General features: G+C 42.3%; 2 protein-coding genes across 6 annotated transcripts in view; both read left to right on the top strand.

Annotated features, from left to right (window-relative positions):
- Positions 1-15,229, top strand: part of HOXB3 (homeobox B3) — a 69,763-nt gene that overhangs the window by 8,539 nt on the left and 45,995 nt on the right. Inside the window, exon 1 of one of the 5 annotated variants that reach the window (XM_061589114.1) lies at positions 9,997-10,112. The exons of 3 other annotated variants lie outside the window; for them this stretch is intronic. The gene's annotated coding sequence lies outside the window, so the exon portion shown is untranslated. Of the gene's footprint in view, positions 1-9,996; positions 10,113-14,521; positions 14,942-15,229 lie in introns of those variants that run through there. One more of the 5 variants, XM_061589116.1, reaches the window with a different exon arrangement.
- On the top strand, positions 10,162-14,380 carry HOXB4 (homeobox B4). The gene is made up of 2 exons (XM_061589126.1): positions 10,162-10,688; positions 12,439-14,380. Exons 1-2 carry the CDS (start codon positions 10,268-10,270, stop codon positions 12,762-12,764), a joined length of 747 nt encoding a protein of 248 aa, XP_061445110.1. The 5' UTR covers positions 10,162-10,267; the 3' UTR covers positions 12,765-14,380.

A 15,229-nucleotide genomic window follows, 5' to 3' on the forward strand; every position in this document is an offset into this window, starting at 1 on the left:
CCAACTGAGTTCAATAGGAATGTGTTGCAAGTATGTGCGCATAGGATTGCGACCCTAAACCACTTAAACGCTAGACTCAGCTTTGTTAGTTTTATTTTGGGTTGCTGTTCCTGGGGGCTAACTGACACTGCCTAATCTTCTGGAATTTTTTAAAACGAAGTTTGATAAAGATCTTGCTGCTGTTGTACAGGGGAAGCACAAACTGAAAACTTCCTTTAAAATAAACTTTACCAAGTATAATCATGGTGTACGGAGGGGGTTGGGGAGATCAGGACTAGGAAAAAAGGGTAAATCTCAAAAGCTTGTAACAACTCAGTATAACCAGCAGAGCCCGCTTCAGACCAATCCACCGCAGCTATCCCGGGGTACTTCCCGAGCTATTCTGGCGAGATCTCTGAAGAAGTGCTCCTTTATCCCCTCGAAGCTTCGCCCTAATAAAAGATGAACCCGCCCTCCCCACTTGGACTGGGGGAAGCCACCTTCTGCAATCGTGCAGCTCCCCAGCGTTAAAAAGATGGAAATAGACGGTACATTATTGCAGTGGATAACACACACACCCCGCCAAGGTGGCAAATAAAAGAGAAATAATTATCAAGGCGTCGATTCCAGCTGTCCTTTTCTTTCTATCACACCCCCCTTTTAAAGTAATTTGGGAGGGGGTGAGTATACGGATTGAAGATGTGTTGCAAAGATTGGGGGAAATGAGGGGAAAACAAAAGAAAGAAAGAAAGAAAGAAAGAAAGAAAGAAAGAAAGAAAGAAAGAAAGAAAGAAAGAAGGAAAGAAAGAAAGAAAGAAAGAAAGAAAGAAAGAAAGTCTGTACATGTTCTGAAGACTAGAGAGGTGAATATGGTCTTTGGTGGATTGGATAGAACGCCATTTATAGCTTCTAGGGGTCAAAAAGGCGAGGGTCAAAAGTTTAGGCGGTGCGAGACCCGGTCTTGTGTTTGAGGCTGATAGACTGGATGTCAGTGCTAAAGAGGACGAGAGGGAGGGAGGGAGGGGGCGGGGGTAATGGTGTGGCGTGGGGGGAGGGGAGGGGGGAAGGGATCTTCCTTGTTTACTGGCTAGAGATGAGAGAATATGAACGCGAGGTAAGAGTTAGGAAGTGTAGAGGCGACTATCAGCGTTGCAAGCTACTGACTAGAAAAGGGAGACGCGGGGAAGCTGGGACAGGTTAGCTGGGATTAAGTGGTACTATTCTGGGCTTGATGTTACTGGTGCAGTGGATCTCTCTCTCTCTCAAACTACTAAACATTTTGGACTCAATCCAGAGGACAGTCCTTGTGGGTAAGAACCACTGAAATGTCTGGGAACTACGCAACATCACGGTAGTGCTTTCATTCATTCATTAATTCATTCAGTGCAATGGCGTTTGCGCACAAGAACGTCCCGCTGGAAAGTTCGCAACCTTTTCGTTTGTGCAGACGTACGGTCCAATCACATTTATACTCCCGACCAATTTTATGAACACGTCATTACAAGCTTTTTATCTGCTATGAACATCTGTATATACTACACTTTAAAAAGCTACTGAATATGGATTCAATAACATTATTTATTTATTTATTTATTTACTACTACTGCTACTACTACTACTACTACTAAATCTCACTAAACAGTGGAAGTTTGTAACATGCTATAATTGCAATCTTCCACACATTCCCATAGGGAAAATAATCACTAAACCTAAGTTAGAGGTGTGTGCCCCAGGTAAGATATATGCTTTTCAGAAATCAAATAACTAGAAAAATGCATATCACAATATTAAAATGAAGACTAAACAAAGGAATTAAAATCAATATAGAATCATGTTAAAGAATACCATAGACTAAGTGCTAAGGGATTTGTGGCACAGTCCAGCATGAACTTCTTATGTACTAACAAACCTTGTGGAAATTAAGTAAAACTGCCTTTGTCTTCCTTAGCTCACATTCGTTTCGAGGTTGTATAGGACAAATTTCGGCCTCATTCTGCCCTCATCCTGTATATTAATATAGGAAAAGAAAACATCCCTGAAGTTCTTCTATGCAACTTCCTGATGAGGTGTTCCATAACGTTTTATAGGCAGATTAACTTTCAGGGTAAATAGATTAATAACTATGATTTTTTTCTTTTAGGGAAGAAATTACTGTGGTGGCTTTGCTTCTTAAAACAGGAAAGCAGCACCAACACTGTCTTAAAATAAATTGTCAGATGGTCTCCTAAATTTGGATCTTCCACAATACTGATGGGCCCTGAGCTTGTTTGTTTTAAAGGCATTTGGGATCTGGTCTATGTTTCACTTTAGTACAAATTATACTCTGGTCTTCAACAACAGAATGTTCAAGGATAATATTCCACATTCTCAAATTCACTGAAGGATATTTAATATGTTTACCTTTCCTACTAATAAAGAGAGCCAACTTTTCTTTATTCATTTGTGTGTTTTCTCACACTTAAGAGGGATTCTCCACTTCCTTCAGAAGCCTCTTAAGAGCACTCTGAAAAGCGACTTAACTGTGTCTTCATAGAGGCTTTGCAGTGTATTGGTATTTAAATGCACTCTACTCATTAATACATTGCCTGGTTAAATGGTGGTGGGGTACTCGAATATTCGATTGGTTGGCAGATTTATTTTAAAACTTTTGCTGCAAGAGTGGCAGGATGCTTTCTATTAAGTCATTTGCTAGGAGTAAGGCATTTATTTCTGTTTGGCAAGCAAATTGTCGGGATGTGTGTGTGTGTGTGTGTCTTTCCTCATTCGAATTATTGCTGTAGAATATAACTAGCAAAAATGAGGAATAAACTTGGCAGGATTAAAGTCTATAGTTTTTTTAAAACACACACACACACACACACACCCTTAACTTAAAAAGAAAGGGTTGATCTCAGCAGGTAGGGGAATAGAATAGTTGGAAGGAAAATTTATGAATCCCTTTTACTTTTAAAACACTCACACACAAAGCAAAGGATTTCAGAAGCACCTTAGCACCTGATCTAACCTTTTTATAACTCACGTGTTCAGTAGTTACACTGGATTTTAGTTGGTTAAATTCAATTTAACTTCAGTCATTCTGTATGAAGGGCACTGGGAAGGAGCAACTCACTGTAGAACCCCGAAGGAACCCGAGTACCTTAGTTCTCTAGAAGCTCATTTATTTGTGCACAGATCCTAAACACATTTATTCAAAAGCAAGTTCCATTGAAAAGAGTGAGATTCGTTTACAAGGAAGCCTGTTCAGGATCCCGGTTGGAAAGCCCTGCTGAAGGTCAAGAAGACTCTATTCTTTAAGTGTAAATATTTAGAATTTGGGGTGACAGGTGTGCTATCTTACTCGGTTGCTTGGAAGTAAGTTACAGACTGAGTCCAAACCAATGTAGCTAGCATCTAGGTTTAAACAGATGTAATAAGTTGTGGGTTGGGCTGTTTCTAATTTGGATCACTTGGGTTATCAAGGTGGGGCCCAGTGCAGTAAAAGGCTGACACACTCGGTCCTAAGCAAGCCAGTTTTTCCAGATCTCAGATGCATTGACTTAGAGGTGTGTCCCATCGAAATTGTTTCCAAATATTCCTACTTGGATATATTCCCAAAATTTGGTGAAATGCAAATAAAATAAATAAACGTGTGTGCGCGTTCGCGTGCTCGCAGAAAACAATAAAGGCTAATTCTAATGAATTGTAAAGGCTATGCTTGGTATTTATAAAATATCACTATAAATGTGCTACCGTTTAAGAGTAGCTTGGATGATCCATCTCCATACTGCTTTAATTACTGCAGTTATCTCTGAAGCACAGTCATCACCACTCCAGGTTTGTGCAATAAAAGGAAGAAGGAAGTAAATGGATAACAATTCCGTTTGTTTTCGAAAGGCTAAAATCGTCTAGGTATGAATTTTAATGGCTCACGCAACCACACGCTTGCTTGGCTTCTAAAACAGACCCCCGTACATCCTATCGTTTAAGACTCCATTTGCTAGTATAGTCCAGCCTTGTAGGAAGAACCGCCAGGAAGAAAAAATTAGAGCAAAAAGGGATAGACTAGTCTGCTTCTGATGCGATTACACAAGATTTAATGCCCGTGTACAGCGAAAATGAAAGAGAACGGCTATTTCTTCAAGTTTTTCTTTCTCTCTACAAGGCAGCCCTTGTAATGAGTTATTCATAGAAATATTCATAGAAATAATTTAATGCCAATTGACCTTTTGAGTGACTTATCATATTATGCCTCCGTCAAGGGCAGTAGGTACCATGCTTCGTGGTACCTACATGTATACCTGTAGAATAGATGGTTAATACAGTATATGTCGAACAATAGTCACTCATGGACCTGGAAAGCTCAATGAATGTATTCTTATCCATTACATTCTTGAAGCTAGACCTTTGATGAGTTAGGATAACACCTCCGGGGGCTTCCTTCCAACAAAGGTAAAGTGTCCTTCCAACAAATTTCTTTCCGAAATAAGTTGAATTGGAGGAGGGGTGATAGGTAATATTTGACTGAAACATTCAGTTGCAATTTTGCTCAGAGAAAAAGGCACAAGATTCATGGACATTTCATTCTTTCCTTTCCCCTCTGAATTCCCCGTCTTTTCGTTGGAACGTGTTTTATTAATGCTAGTTAGAATCCCTCCTAGTTTTAATAGTTCATATTAATGTGCAGAAAGTGTATTTTAAGTTGTTATTTCGAAATAAAAGTTTTCCTTCCTAAGCCAAAGAAAGGACATAAGAGAAGAATAATTATGAATGTGTGCATTTATATAATACACGTCTAGAAACACACATAAACACACACACTGACATACACATCTTAATAAATTCATATATATATATATATATATAAAAACGCATGCACGCACGCGCGCAGATCTTTGTATATTTCTCTTTTGCATAAGCATGTACACTGCAAAAGAGAAACTTACAAAGAGACTGAAAAAGTCTCAGGCACCATAGAGGAAAGTCTGCATTAAAATTCCTTGCCGTGGCATTTCCCCCACCCCTCCAAAGTAATGACCTGGGTAAAATTCAATATGACCGAGAGAACTATGCAAGCGTATTATAGAAAATGCAAGGGGGAGAGCCCCGGAGTGGGGTGAAACTCAGGTCAGCGCGTCTAACAAATATTAAAATGTTGGAGGCGCTGGGGACACGCCTAGCTGTTTAACAAAGACTGACAAAGTATGGAGATTAATACCAAAACTTGCGGGTATCCGAACCGAAAACGCTCAGTTAGGCCTACGGCTTCTTGCAAGCTGGTAGCCAGCTATTCCGTAGGCTTTAAAAGGCAATCGTGGGGTGGATAAGGAAAGGAAAGGAAAAAGAGAGATTTCCTCTTGGAGGAAAATAATCTTTGACATGGAGGAAGGAGAGATACGACGGAAGGATCCAGTTTTCCGGTTGGTGTTTCGGGTTCCTTTTTTGCGGTTGTGGTTGGACTGCCTGGGAAAGGAGGCTGCATTTTGTATCCTGTGTTGCAGAGAATAATTATTTTTAACTGCGTGAACCGGGGAAGGGGGATTACTAACGTTTCAGATTTTGTACCCTGGGGACGGTGAAAACGAAGGGGGCGGGCGGTATAAGGACTGAGTGAGAAGACCTCCGGGCTTTTTGCTCTCAACTCGGAGAAATGTGCTGTGATTGCAAAAGGACTCGTTTCCTCGGGAGTAAGCTCATTTGATGTCCATTAGAAGTCATTTCCCAGGTCAACGAGCTGTAGACGGGCAGCCTTGAAAGCGGAGGCGCTTTCATGACTGCAAGTGAGATAGTTACCTAGATGACGTCCTGAAAGTAGAATCAAAGGGGCACAGTCCAAGGAGAAGTTCTCCTGCGCAAGACTGACGTAATGGTTGTCCCCAAGGTAGTTAGTAGAGAACTTGACTTCTTATGTGTAGATAATCCTGCTGCTACTACTACTACCTCTTATACTACTACTAGTAGTAATAATATACTGGCAGGTGCTTTGTCATATGATGTGGGGGGGCACATCTCTAGAACTCCAGAGTTGTCCGAAAATCCTGAAAGGTGTGCCCCCTTTCTAGCAAACACTGGCCAACCCCCCTTTCCTATCTGTTTGAACTTTATTGTACTGTGCAAACAATGTCTTATGGTCCCATCTGCTAGAAACTGTATCGTTTTAGAGCTTCATTAACTTGCCCCTTTGAAATGCAGAGAACGCCTGGGCTAAATCTGCCTTTCCGAACTTCCGACAAGTTGAGATATTTTTACTAGAGCATGGGGAAGGGATCAAAGAAAACAAAACAAAAATGGATGGTTTGGGGGGGTTGGAACGGGGAGGTGTATGTGCGGGTAGGGTGGGGAACATGTTTTATCTTTTGATTTCGGACAGCAGGCTGGTGTCCATGCCTCTGTGTGTGTGTGTGTGTGTGCGTGTGTGTGTGCGTGCGTGCGCGCGCGCACGCATGTGTAGACTTTTGGAGAGGCTGGAAGAATGGAACATTTCTGCTAAACGCTAGGGGTGCTGGTGATACTAGGATGAAACCCCCTTTGTCTATTTGTACAAGGGATTTTAAAAAGTGGTGGTGGCACTTTAAACAAACAAACATAACAACAAATAAAGAGGACAAAGTAGGTCTACCTATTCGTTTTCCCAAAAACCTATGTCTTGAGACAGGAAATAAGGAGAAAAATGCAACATGGCAGAGATCGAGGGTCAGGAGAAAGACTGAGTGGATGTCACAAAGGTATACCTTTGGGTTTGGTTGACTTCGTTGAAGAAAACTTTTTTTTCTCTTCCCCCCGTTGGCCTGCAACTCTATAGATGTGACCAAGTCCTAGATTTGGAAGTGAGCCCCAGTTCAATCATTTGTTCCGAATATGTATGGTTTTAATCAGACTTATTTATGTTCTTGGTAGGAAAACTGTAGCTATGATCCCGAACTCCCTGCGTTGTCACCATACAGTATAGAAGTGCCACTGGAACGACAGGGACAGTTATGGTTTTGGACCAGGGTGGTACCCTTTACAAAGAGAAAGTGACGTATTAGGTTGAGTCAAATTAAATAGTGCACCTGATCAAATGTGTGGGGGCATGACTGAGGCCAGCGAACCTCAACATACTGACTTAGAAGTAAGCCCATTGAAATCAGCAGCTCTTCCTTCCAAGTAAATACATCCAGGTTCGGGGAGCCAACTGGAAAAATTAATGCCTTTAGTCCTGGAGGTTGTGATCGCTGGCTCCTAAGCAGATTTTTTTTACCTGGAAGTTTGATCTTTGGATTTCAGTGGCATAGACTCGCAGACATATACTCTTAATACGGCTTGTCTTTTTCCTAACCAACATCTGTTTGTGTAGAAAAAGGTGCAGAAGCATTCATTAATGCAGCATTCACACCATAGGTTTGGTTGTCTGGGGATGGGAAGAGGACAACAAAAATGTTTAAGTGCCTGCTTTGGATCTTTATTTCTTTGTTTGTTAAGAATATGGATGAAAAACAAAAATGAGATGTGAATACTTCGCTAGCCACACTGCTTTCGAAACTGCCTTATTTCAAAATTTTGCCTTATTGGGGATGCTGATAGCTACGCAGGTGCGCTTCCCATAAGCAGTTTCTTCTCCTTGACTCTCCAAATAAATGGTTACTAATGATAATAATAATAGCCACCCAAGACACTTTGCTTATAGAGATATATACTCGTTCCACAGGAGAAATGAACTGTCCTCACAAAGAAAGCCATAATCTATTGCCACATACAGTTTTATCCCAAGCCCAGAGGCTAAGAAAAAATAATATCCTATTCTACCTGATGAAAAATTCTGTGTAGCAGAAAGGATTCCCCATTTCTACTCTAAAACAATACTGGGACTGCTTCTTTCTTTCTTTCTTTCTTTCTTTCTTTCTTTCTTTCTTTCTTTCTTTCTTTCTTTCTTTCTTTCTTTCTTTCTTTCTTTCTTTCTTTCTTTTTAAATTGCAACAGGAATTCGGAGGCATCTTTTTCCCCCAGACCAGCACGCTTAACAGCTGTCTGCAGAAAACCGGGCTGCTCCCGCCTTCCTACAACAGAAGGGTCATTACTTACACAAACTGCATATTTTATTGCTTTATATCCCCCTTTTTCCGGAAATGAAATCCCTTTGATCTTTCCCTCCTCCTGCGGAGAAGTGTAAAGGAATTGCCCTGCGGGGCTGGGGAACCACACCCTGTTTTCCTATTTACCTTTGTAAAGATCTCCCTCCCTTCAATAAAATCCTATAGGTGTCTTCTCAGAGGTTAGCCCCATTGAGTTCAGTGGGACTTACTCCCAGGTAAATGTGTATACACAACTTACCCGAAGAAGCCTAAATACCTTTCTGATATGTGAAAGTTATTTCTTAGTACAACGAAATCGTGCAAAAGAGTGGATTGACTTCTAACTAAACAATAAATCTCACTGTACTTGATTGGGAGTGAATTTCTTTCTGTTTAATGTCTTCCTTGGTACACCAGTAGACCTAGCTACCTAATTTCTTTCCTTGCTTCCTTCCCTACCAACTTTCTTAAACTTCCTTTCCGCAACTGTATTTCTTCTGCGAAGGAAGATGCAGCAGTGGATTACGGGACAGAGTCAGGCTAACAAACGCGCTATTTTGCGTCGTGTATTGCAAGCAAATCTTTCCATAACTTTCTTCTGGAAATCGGATTTTTTGCCCCCGTCGCCAGGCATGCTTTATTTTCGCCGTAAGCCAAGCAGAAGACTTCTAGTCAAACTCAAAGGAGAATGTCTCTGTCTTCTGTATGTACCCTGTAGATCCGAATTTGTGTAAAAGAAGCTGCGTCACAAATTCGCATCTAGGGGAATATGTAGTTGACACAAACGCTACGGAGCGCGTCCTTAAGGATGAAGAAGGAGAAAAAGAAGTGGAGAAACCCCTCCAAATCAAATCGTTAAAGATCTTTCTTTAAAGGATTACTCCGTGTTGTAGTTGTGCTGTTTTAATAGCGGTGTTTTTTCTACTACCATCTTTTAAGCACCCAGAGAGGTTGATTCGAATTCTCTGGTATCTTCTGCGGCACAGAAAAGTCATAGGAAGTGAGAAGAACTCCTCTTCCATCCTATGATCATGTACTTGCGAAACTACTGTAGAATGACAGCTTTCTCGGATAAAAGAGATCTAATAAAGATCACTTATTTGGTACCATCTGTGCGCAGGCGCTATTCAACACCCAGAAGAGGCAGGTCCCTGCCCCGCGGGCTTGTAAAAGGAGTAGGTACACTGTATCTTAATTAACGAAAGCGGACATTTAGAAGATAGCCAGAAAGGAAAGAAAGAGAAATGTAGGGTGTGCTCCCTTATTTCAATACTTTTTTAAAAATCTGATGTCTTCAGCGGGATATTTTTATTCATTTTGTAGATTTAACCTTAACTCTCCACGCTCCTCCATCTCAATGCTTTCATGTATTTCCTATTCCTGGCCAGGAAGAAAAGAACCAGTCTAAACCAGAAGCTAACTGACGTTCAAAGGGATGGGTAACCCGAATTAGTTAATGACGTTTCTATCGATCTCAAACGAGCTCTATCTATCTTTGCCACCGGCTCGACTCTATCACCAAAATTTAGGCAGGGGCTAGAAGATTGATGCATCATAAACGAGGAGAATATTTATTTTCCTCCTAATCTTTTTGTTCTAATAACATGTATTGGTATTTGGCTTTTTTGACTTTGAGGCAAACTCTGCCAAGGGGAACCGTGTGTGTGTGTGTCTGTGCGTCTGCGGTATCGACAGTGATTTTAACAGTGAATGCACAGGTTGGCGGCACTTGGATTTTGTGGTTTCTTGACCATGGAGAGATCATGGGATGCTAAATTTCTTCCGGATATGAAATTATGTAAATCCTGATATAAAAAATACAATCATGATGATAATAACTAGCTTTTCTACAATGCGGAGTCCCGTCTAGGTTCTGAGCGCATTTATAAGCAATGTAAGTCTAATTTACTTCAATACAACCTGCTTCCAGGTTGAATGTGTGCTGGCAACGGAAAGGCTAAAAGAGCCCCCCCTTTCCCCCTTCTTGATTATTTCCTTATCCGGGAATCCCAGGCAACCTCTCCATTGGTTCCTGGGGTCACATGGACAGCTAACTTTGTTCAGTTGACGGCAAAAGTAGGAGGGCTCTGCGAAACAGGAAAACGAGTGAGAAAAGGGAGGGGAAGGAAGAGAGAAGGGGGAAGGGGAGGGGGGGAGAAAGAAATAGGAATAAATTTTAGTATATTTTTGGGGTGTGCGTGTGTGTGAGTGAGCGAGAGTGTGCGTGCCGGCGCGCGCGCGCCCTTGCAATTCCAAAATTAATGGCCATGAGTTCTTTCTTGATCAACTCCAACTATGTGGACCCCAAATTCCCACCATGCGAAGAATATTCCCAGCACGATTACCTTCCTAGTCATTCTCCGGAATATTTCAGCGGCCAGAGGCGAGAAGAGAACTCTTTCCAACCCGAGGCGTTGTACCCAGCGCGGTCCGCCTGTAACCAACCATCCTATCCTCCATGTCAGGGCACTGGGCACCAAGCATCGGTCCTATCTCCCAGGAGCCAGCATGTCCATGCTCCAGCTGGACTTCAAAACCATCTCTCCGAACCAAACCACACTTGCGAATCCATCACGCCAAGCCCACCGCCTTCCTGTAGCCAAAACTCTCTCAACCAAAGCCCGTCCTCTTGCAAAGAACCGGTAGTTTATCCTTGGATGAAGAAGGTTCATGTTAGCACGGGTAAGTGAACCTTAAAGTGCCGTTCGCTTTATACTAACCTGCACCTCAAAGTCTTGTTGGGAAGGAGGGAAAAAAAGCTTATTGCCCCCGTTGTAAAAGAACCATTCCCCTTGGAGATTTATGGTCTCCCTGTTTGCAGAGCGCTATAATTACATCCTCCATAAATTTTTATTGCTCTTCTTGGCCAACTGCCTTTGAAGTCCCTGTTAACATCCTCCTCCAGTTTCTTTCTTTCTTTCTTTCTTTCTTTCTTTCTTTCTTTCTTTCTTTCTTTCTTTCTTTCTTTCTTTCTTTCTTTCTCGCTCTCGCTCTCGCTCTCTCTCCCCCCTTCCCCCCTTCCCCCTTTCTTTTCTTCTTTTCTTCCTCTCCTTCCACTGGAGGACGTTTACCTGGAAAAGTTTTAAGGAGGTATGGGATCTTTTATTTTCATTGTCAGCTTAATTTCTACGGAAGTAGTGAATTTAAGCAAACTTCTACCTTGTCTTTCTCCAATGTTTTTAATTGTCCCTTCAGAGCAACATTACATAGAAGGATGTCTTGTGGGTTTCAATGGGAGTGACTTCCAAGATAAGGGTGCTTACGATCGAGGAATTTGTCTTCCATGTGTAGTGAAACTTAAGAGAACTTTGAGGTGCACAGCCAGCTTCTCCATACACGTGGACTAGCATTAGCTAGCTCACACGATCCACAAGGTGCTTAAGTTGGTGTCTTTGAATCGATGATTGTTTAGCACCAGCGATTTCGATTAATTTAGTACAGTCCCAAGTCTTTTGGTTGAACAGTACTGCAGAGCAAGTTGTAGGTCTATTAGGGTTTTAATACATATATATGCAATAGACCCTCCTTAATTCTCCTCACATTTATTTACTCAAAGGCTAGTAACACTTGGCTGTGCAGAGCTGTTTTGTGATGTTAGGGTTCATAGCTAAATGCACTCCCCCCCCGCTGTCGCTCTCTTCCTTTCTCACCTAACACTGAGATCCCAAATACCGTTAATCTCTGGAGAAACTACAATGACACTAGTGGGATTACTTTACACCGACGTTTAAACACAGCCGCTTAAGTGCTTTGAGGACTTCAGCGAAATTTGGGCCAAGAGTATAGTCTAGCTTGTAATGGACTTTATCTGGGAAGCTGTGCAAGGCCGGACTGAGGTGTAGGGAAGCAGACAGGAAGATTAAGCAGTATATGGGATACACTGGGTAACCCTGGCAAAAGTGTCCAGAGTGAGAGAAACGCTCGGACAGAGTCACACGTTAACGCGATCAGAATGAAAGTGTGTATGCAGTTTTAAAAGTGAAGTCTGGGTCTGCGCACAGGAATGGATGCATCCGGCTAGCCCAATCCTAAACCTGTTTACCCAGAAGTAAGCTGCACTGGGCACTTACTCCCTCCTGCGCGAATCGCTATTAGAGTCTTACTATCAGGGCAATCCTATGAACATTTACATCGGAGCAAGTACTGTTAAACTCCATAGGACTTCCTTCCCACGGGGCTTACTTCCGAGTAGGAGGCAAAGATCCAGGCTCGTAGAGCGTTGCTGGAGGTGTGCGGTTTGGGGCTTGTTTTGTAAAGGGCTTTCACATCTTCCTGGGGTTTCTTCAAGAGCAGGTCATTGTTTTGTTTCGTTTTAAAGGAGCAGCAGAAGAGTAACGTCCCCCCCTCTCCACCACCCCGTCCTGATCCCCTCCCTCCTCCCTCCTCCCCCCTCTTCCTCCTCCCCCTCCTCCTTTTGTGTTTCTTCATTCAGTCAACCCTAACTACGCAGGAGGAGAGCCGAAACGTTCCAGAACAGCATATACCAGGCAGCAAGTCTTGGAGCTGGAGAAAGAATTTCACTACAACCGCTACCTCACCCGGAGACGAAGGGTGGAAATCGCCCACTCCCTTTGCCTGTCCGAACGCCAGATCAAGATATGGTTTCAAAACAGGAGAATGAAATGGAAAAAAGACCACAAGTTGCCCAATACCAAGATCCGGTCAAATTCTGCTGCCAACCTGTCGGGGCAAAGCGGGGGAGGAGGTGCCCAGGATCGAACCAATGGACCAACTCCTAATCCCACTACCAATCTATAACCGTCCTTTGAACGTGGCGGCCTGCGTGCGTGTGTGTGTGAGAGAGAGATACTGTGTGTGTGTGTGTGTGCGCGTGTGTGTGCGTGCGTGTGTGTGTGTGCGTGCGCGCGCGCGCTAAGAACTGATGTGTGAAAGCGAGGGACGCCTTGTGGTATTATTATTCCTGAGGGAAACATGGGGGCGTTGGGGGAGGGGGCGAGTGGGTGAGTGGACTGGAAACACTATTTATATGAGGGGAGAGGAAACAAAGGAGAATGAGTTGGGGGGATGATATCGTTTTCCGGAAAGCAGGGTTGTGTTTGGGGGTAGCTAAGCTTCTCTGTTCTATAGGAGATGGGGTTTTCAGATTTGGCTAAGATGGATCCCTTTTTCATCCTTAATCAAGCCAAACTCGGGCCCATTTGTCATGTTTACTCTCGCGTACAAACGAAGGACCTTATGCCAGCCATTAGCTCGACAGCTAGAGTCGTCTTTAATAAATGAGGTCCGGTTTCACCTAAGGAGAACTGGACTCTCTCGCCCCCCTCCTCTCATACCCTCCATTTTCAACCCCCCTCTCGTTCTTCCACCCCCACCAGCCACGAACCCCAGTTTAAAGCCAGACGTTTCCCTAAGGCTTCAGAAAGATGTTGGCATCTGTTTAACACAGCTATAGACAGCAGAGCGATTGGAAGGCAGAAATAAAATTCTCAGAGCACTCTAAGGACTTCCCTGGATGCTGAATATTGTAGTATTCTAAGTAAGGAGGGGCATCACTGGGGGGGAGGGGGGAGGGGCACAAAAACAAAAACAAAAAAGACGAACAAGAAATGCAATTTTTAAAAAAATGACTTCAGGTTAATTACCTAACCTGGAAGACCTGGAAAGCAGAGAAGAGCAGTACATTTCAGTCTATAAAGTTGATTATGCCATAAGGCCATCTGGGTTCCAGTAGCCATTAAAAAGGGAGGGGGATCCTTTGTATATAAGGATGCTCCTTCGCTGATTTCACTCCCAGGTTTGAACTGCATATGTGCATAAAGATGGATTTTCAGGAAATTCCCATGGGAAGTACGGCGTGAGGAAAGGGATCTGCGTTTTCTGTGCTTTCTTTCTCTCCCTCCACCTCACTCTCTCCTATATATGACATTCCGAAATGGTGTGATCCCAGAGAACTTTAGGGAGGGGAGAGGAGAATACCTCTTCCTATCGTTCCGTATAATTACCTCTTGTTGTTTTGTGTGATATCTATAAAAACATGTATATAGCAAAAATCAAGGTGGAAAACAAAAAGTCCGAAATAAAACATTTATTGCGAATAAGGTTGTCGGTGTTTTTCAGAATATCTGTAATAACCACGACACTGTTCCTTTGTTCTGATACCTTGCAGACCCCTTTTTGAATCCACCAGGTTTTATTGTCAGTTTCGAAGCCTATGCTCCCCTAATGGAAACAAAAGATGTTTGACCATAGGGTATATCCTCCTTAACTACAGCTAAGCCTTATAAGGGATGATTTATTTCCTCTAAGCATGCATTAATGTGGTTAAATTTTGCTTTCAAACTGATTCAAACTAAAATATTGGTTTGATCGTTAAATTTCTTCGTGATATTAAGACTATAAAACACCAGCATGTTTTCCAGAAGATGTTTCTCCTTCTCTTCCTTTCTTTTTTCAAGAAAAGCTACCTTCTTCAAGGTATTTAATGCATTCAATGACCATAATTTTTGCAAAGATGTTTGTCGGTGTTTGCAGGTTTTCTGTGTATTTTTATATTACAAAGGAGCCAGCCGCTGCAATAGCTCAAACTCTGACAAGCAAATAGATAATCAAGAAGACAAATGACTTCTTTTGTGCTCCATAGCTCTTGTATTAATTTTCATTTTCTTTCTCATACAAAGTATCGAAAATACTGTTTAGAACGAAATAGCATTCCATTTCTAAGTTACAAATTATATACATGTCTGTGAATGTATGTGCGTGTGTGCCTGTGTGTGTGGGATTTGAGATCATAGAAGAAAATCATAATTTTCTCTTTTAAAAAACTCCTCTAACACGGACTTAACTCAGTTTCTGTCTTAAGGAAGAATCCTGAGGGATGTTCTCCTGCAGAGGGACCATGGCAATGGAGGTCGTTTTCAATTCAATGCAGAATGTGCAGGAGAAACAGTGCCCGAGAAAGCAATTGCCATATGAAGGTTAAAATACCCCAGCAACATTCCCTTAGCCTAGGTTCTATCATTCAAATCGTGTGTTATGTTACTACTTTATTGTATTATTAAAGTATGTATCTCGATAGGGTTAATACAGATTTGCCATGCTCACGCTGAACTTAATTTTAGCCGTGTGCCTAATCTCTTCCACAAAAGATGACAGATAGACTCTTTCTATGGGAGCCAGTGAAAAAAATCTTATTGATTCCAACCTCTTGTCTCCCACGAACACCACAATTTGGGTATTCACAGCCCCTTTGCTATGGAACAACC

Source organism: Rhineura floridana, chromosome 11 (genome assembly GCF_030035675.1).
Source record: "Rhineura floridana isolate rRhiFlo1 chromosome 11, rRhiFlo1.hap2, whole genome shotgun sequence".
NCBI lineage: Eukaryota > Metazoa > Chordata > Lepidosauria > Squamata > Rhineuridae > Rhineura > Rhineura floridana.

Bases quoted from the DNA above. Each gene is read 5' to 3' on its own strand.
- HOXB4 (XM_061589126.1), top strand. From the start codon at position 10,268: ATGGCCATGAGTTCTTTCTTGATCAACTCCAACTATGTGGACCCCAAA. The intron at 10,689-12,438 runs GTAAGTGAACCT...TTCTTCATTCAG, and splicing joins GAAGGTTCATGTTAGCACGG to TCAACCCTAACTACGCAGGA.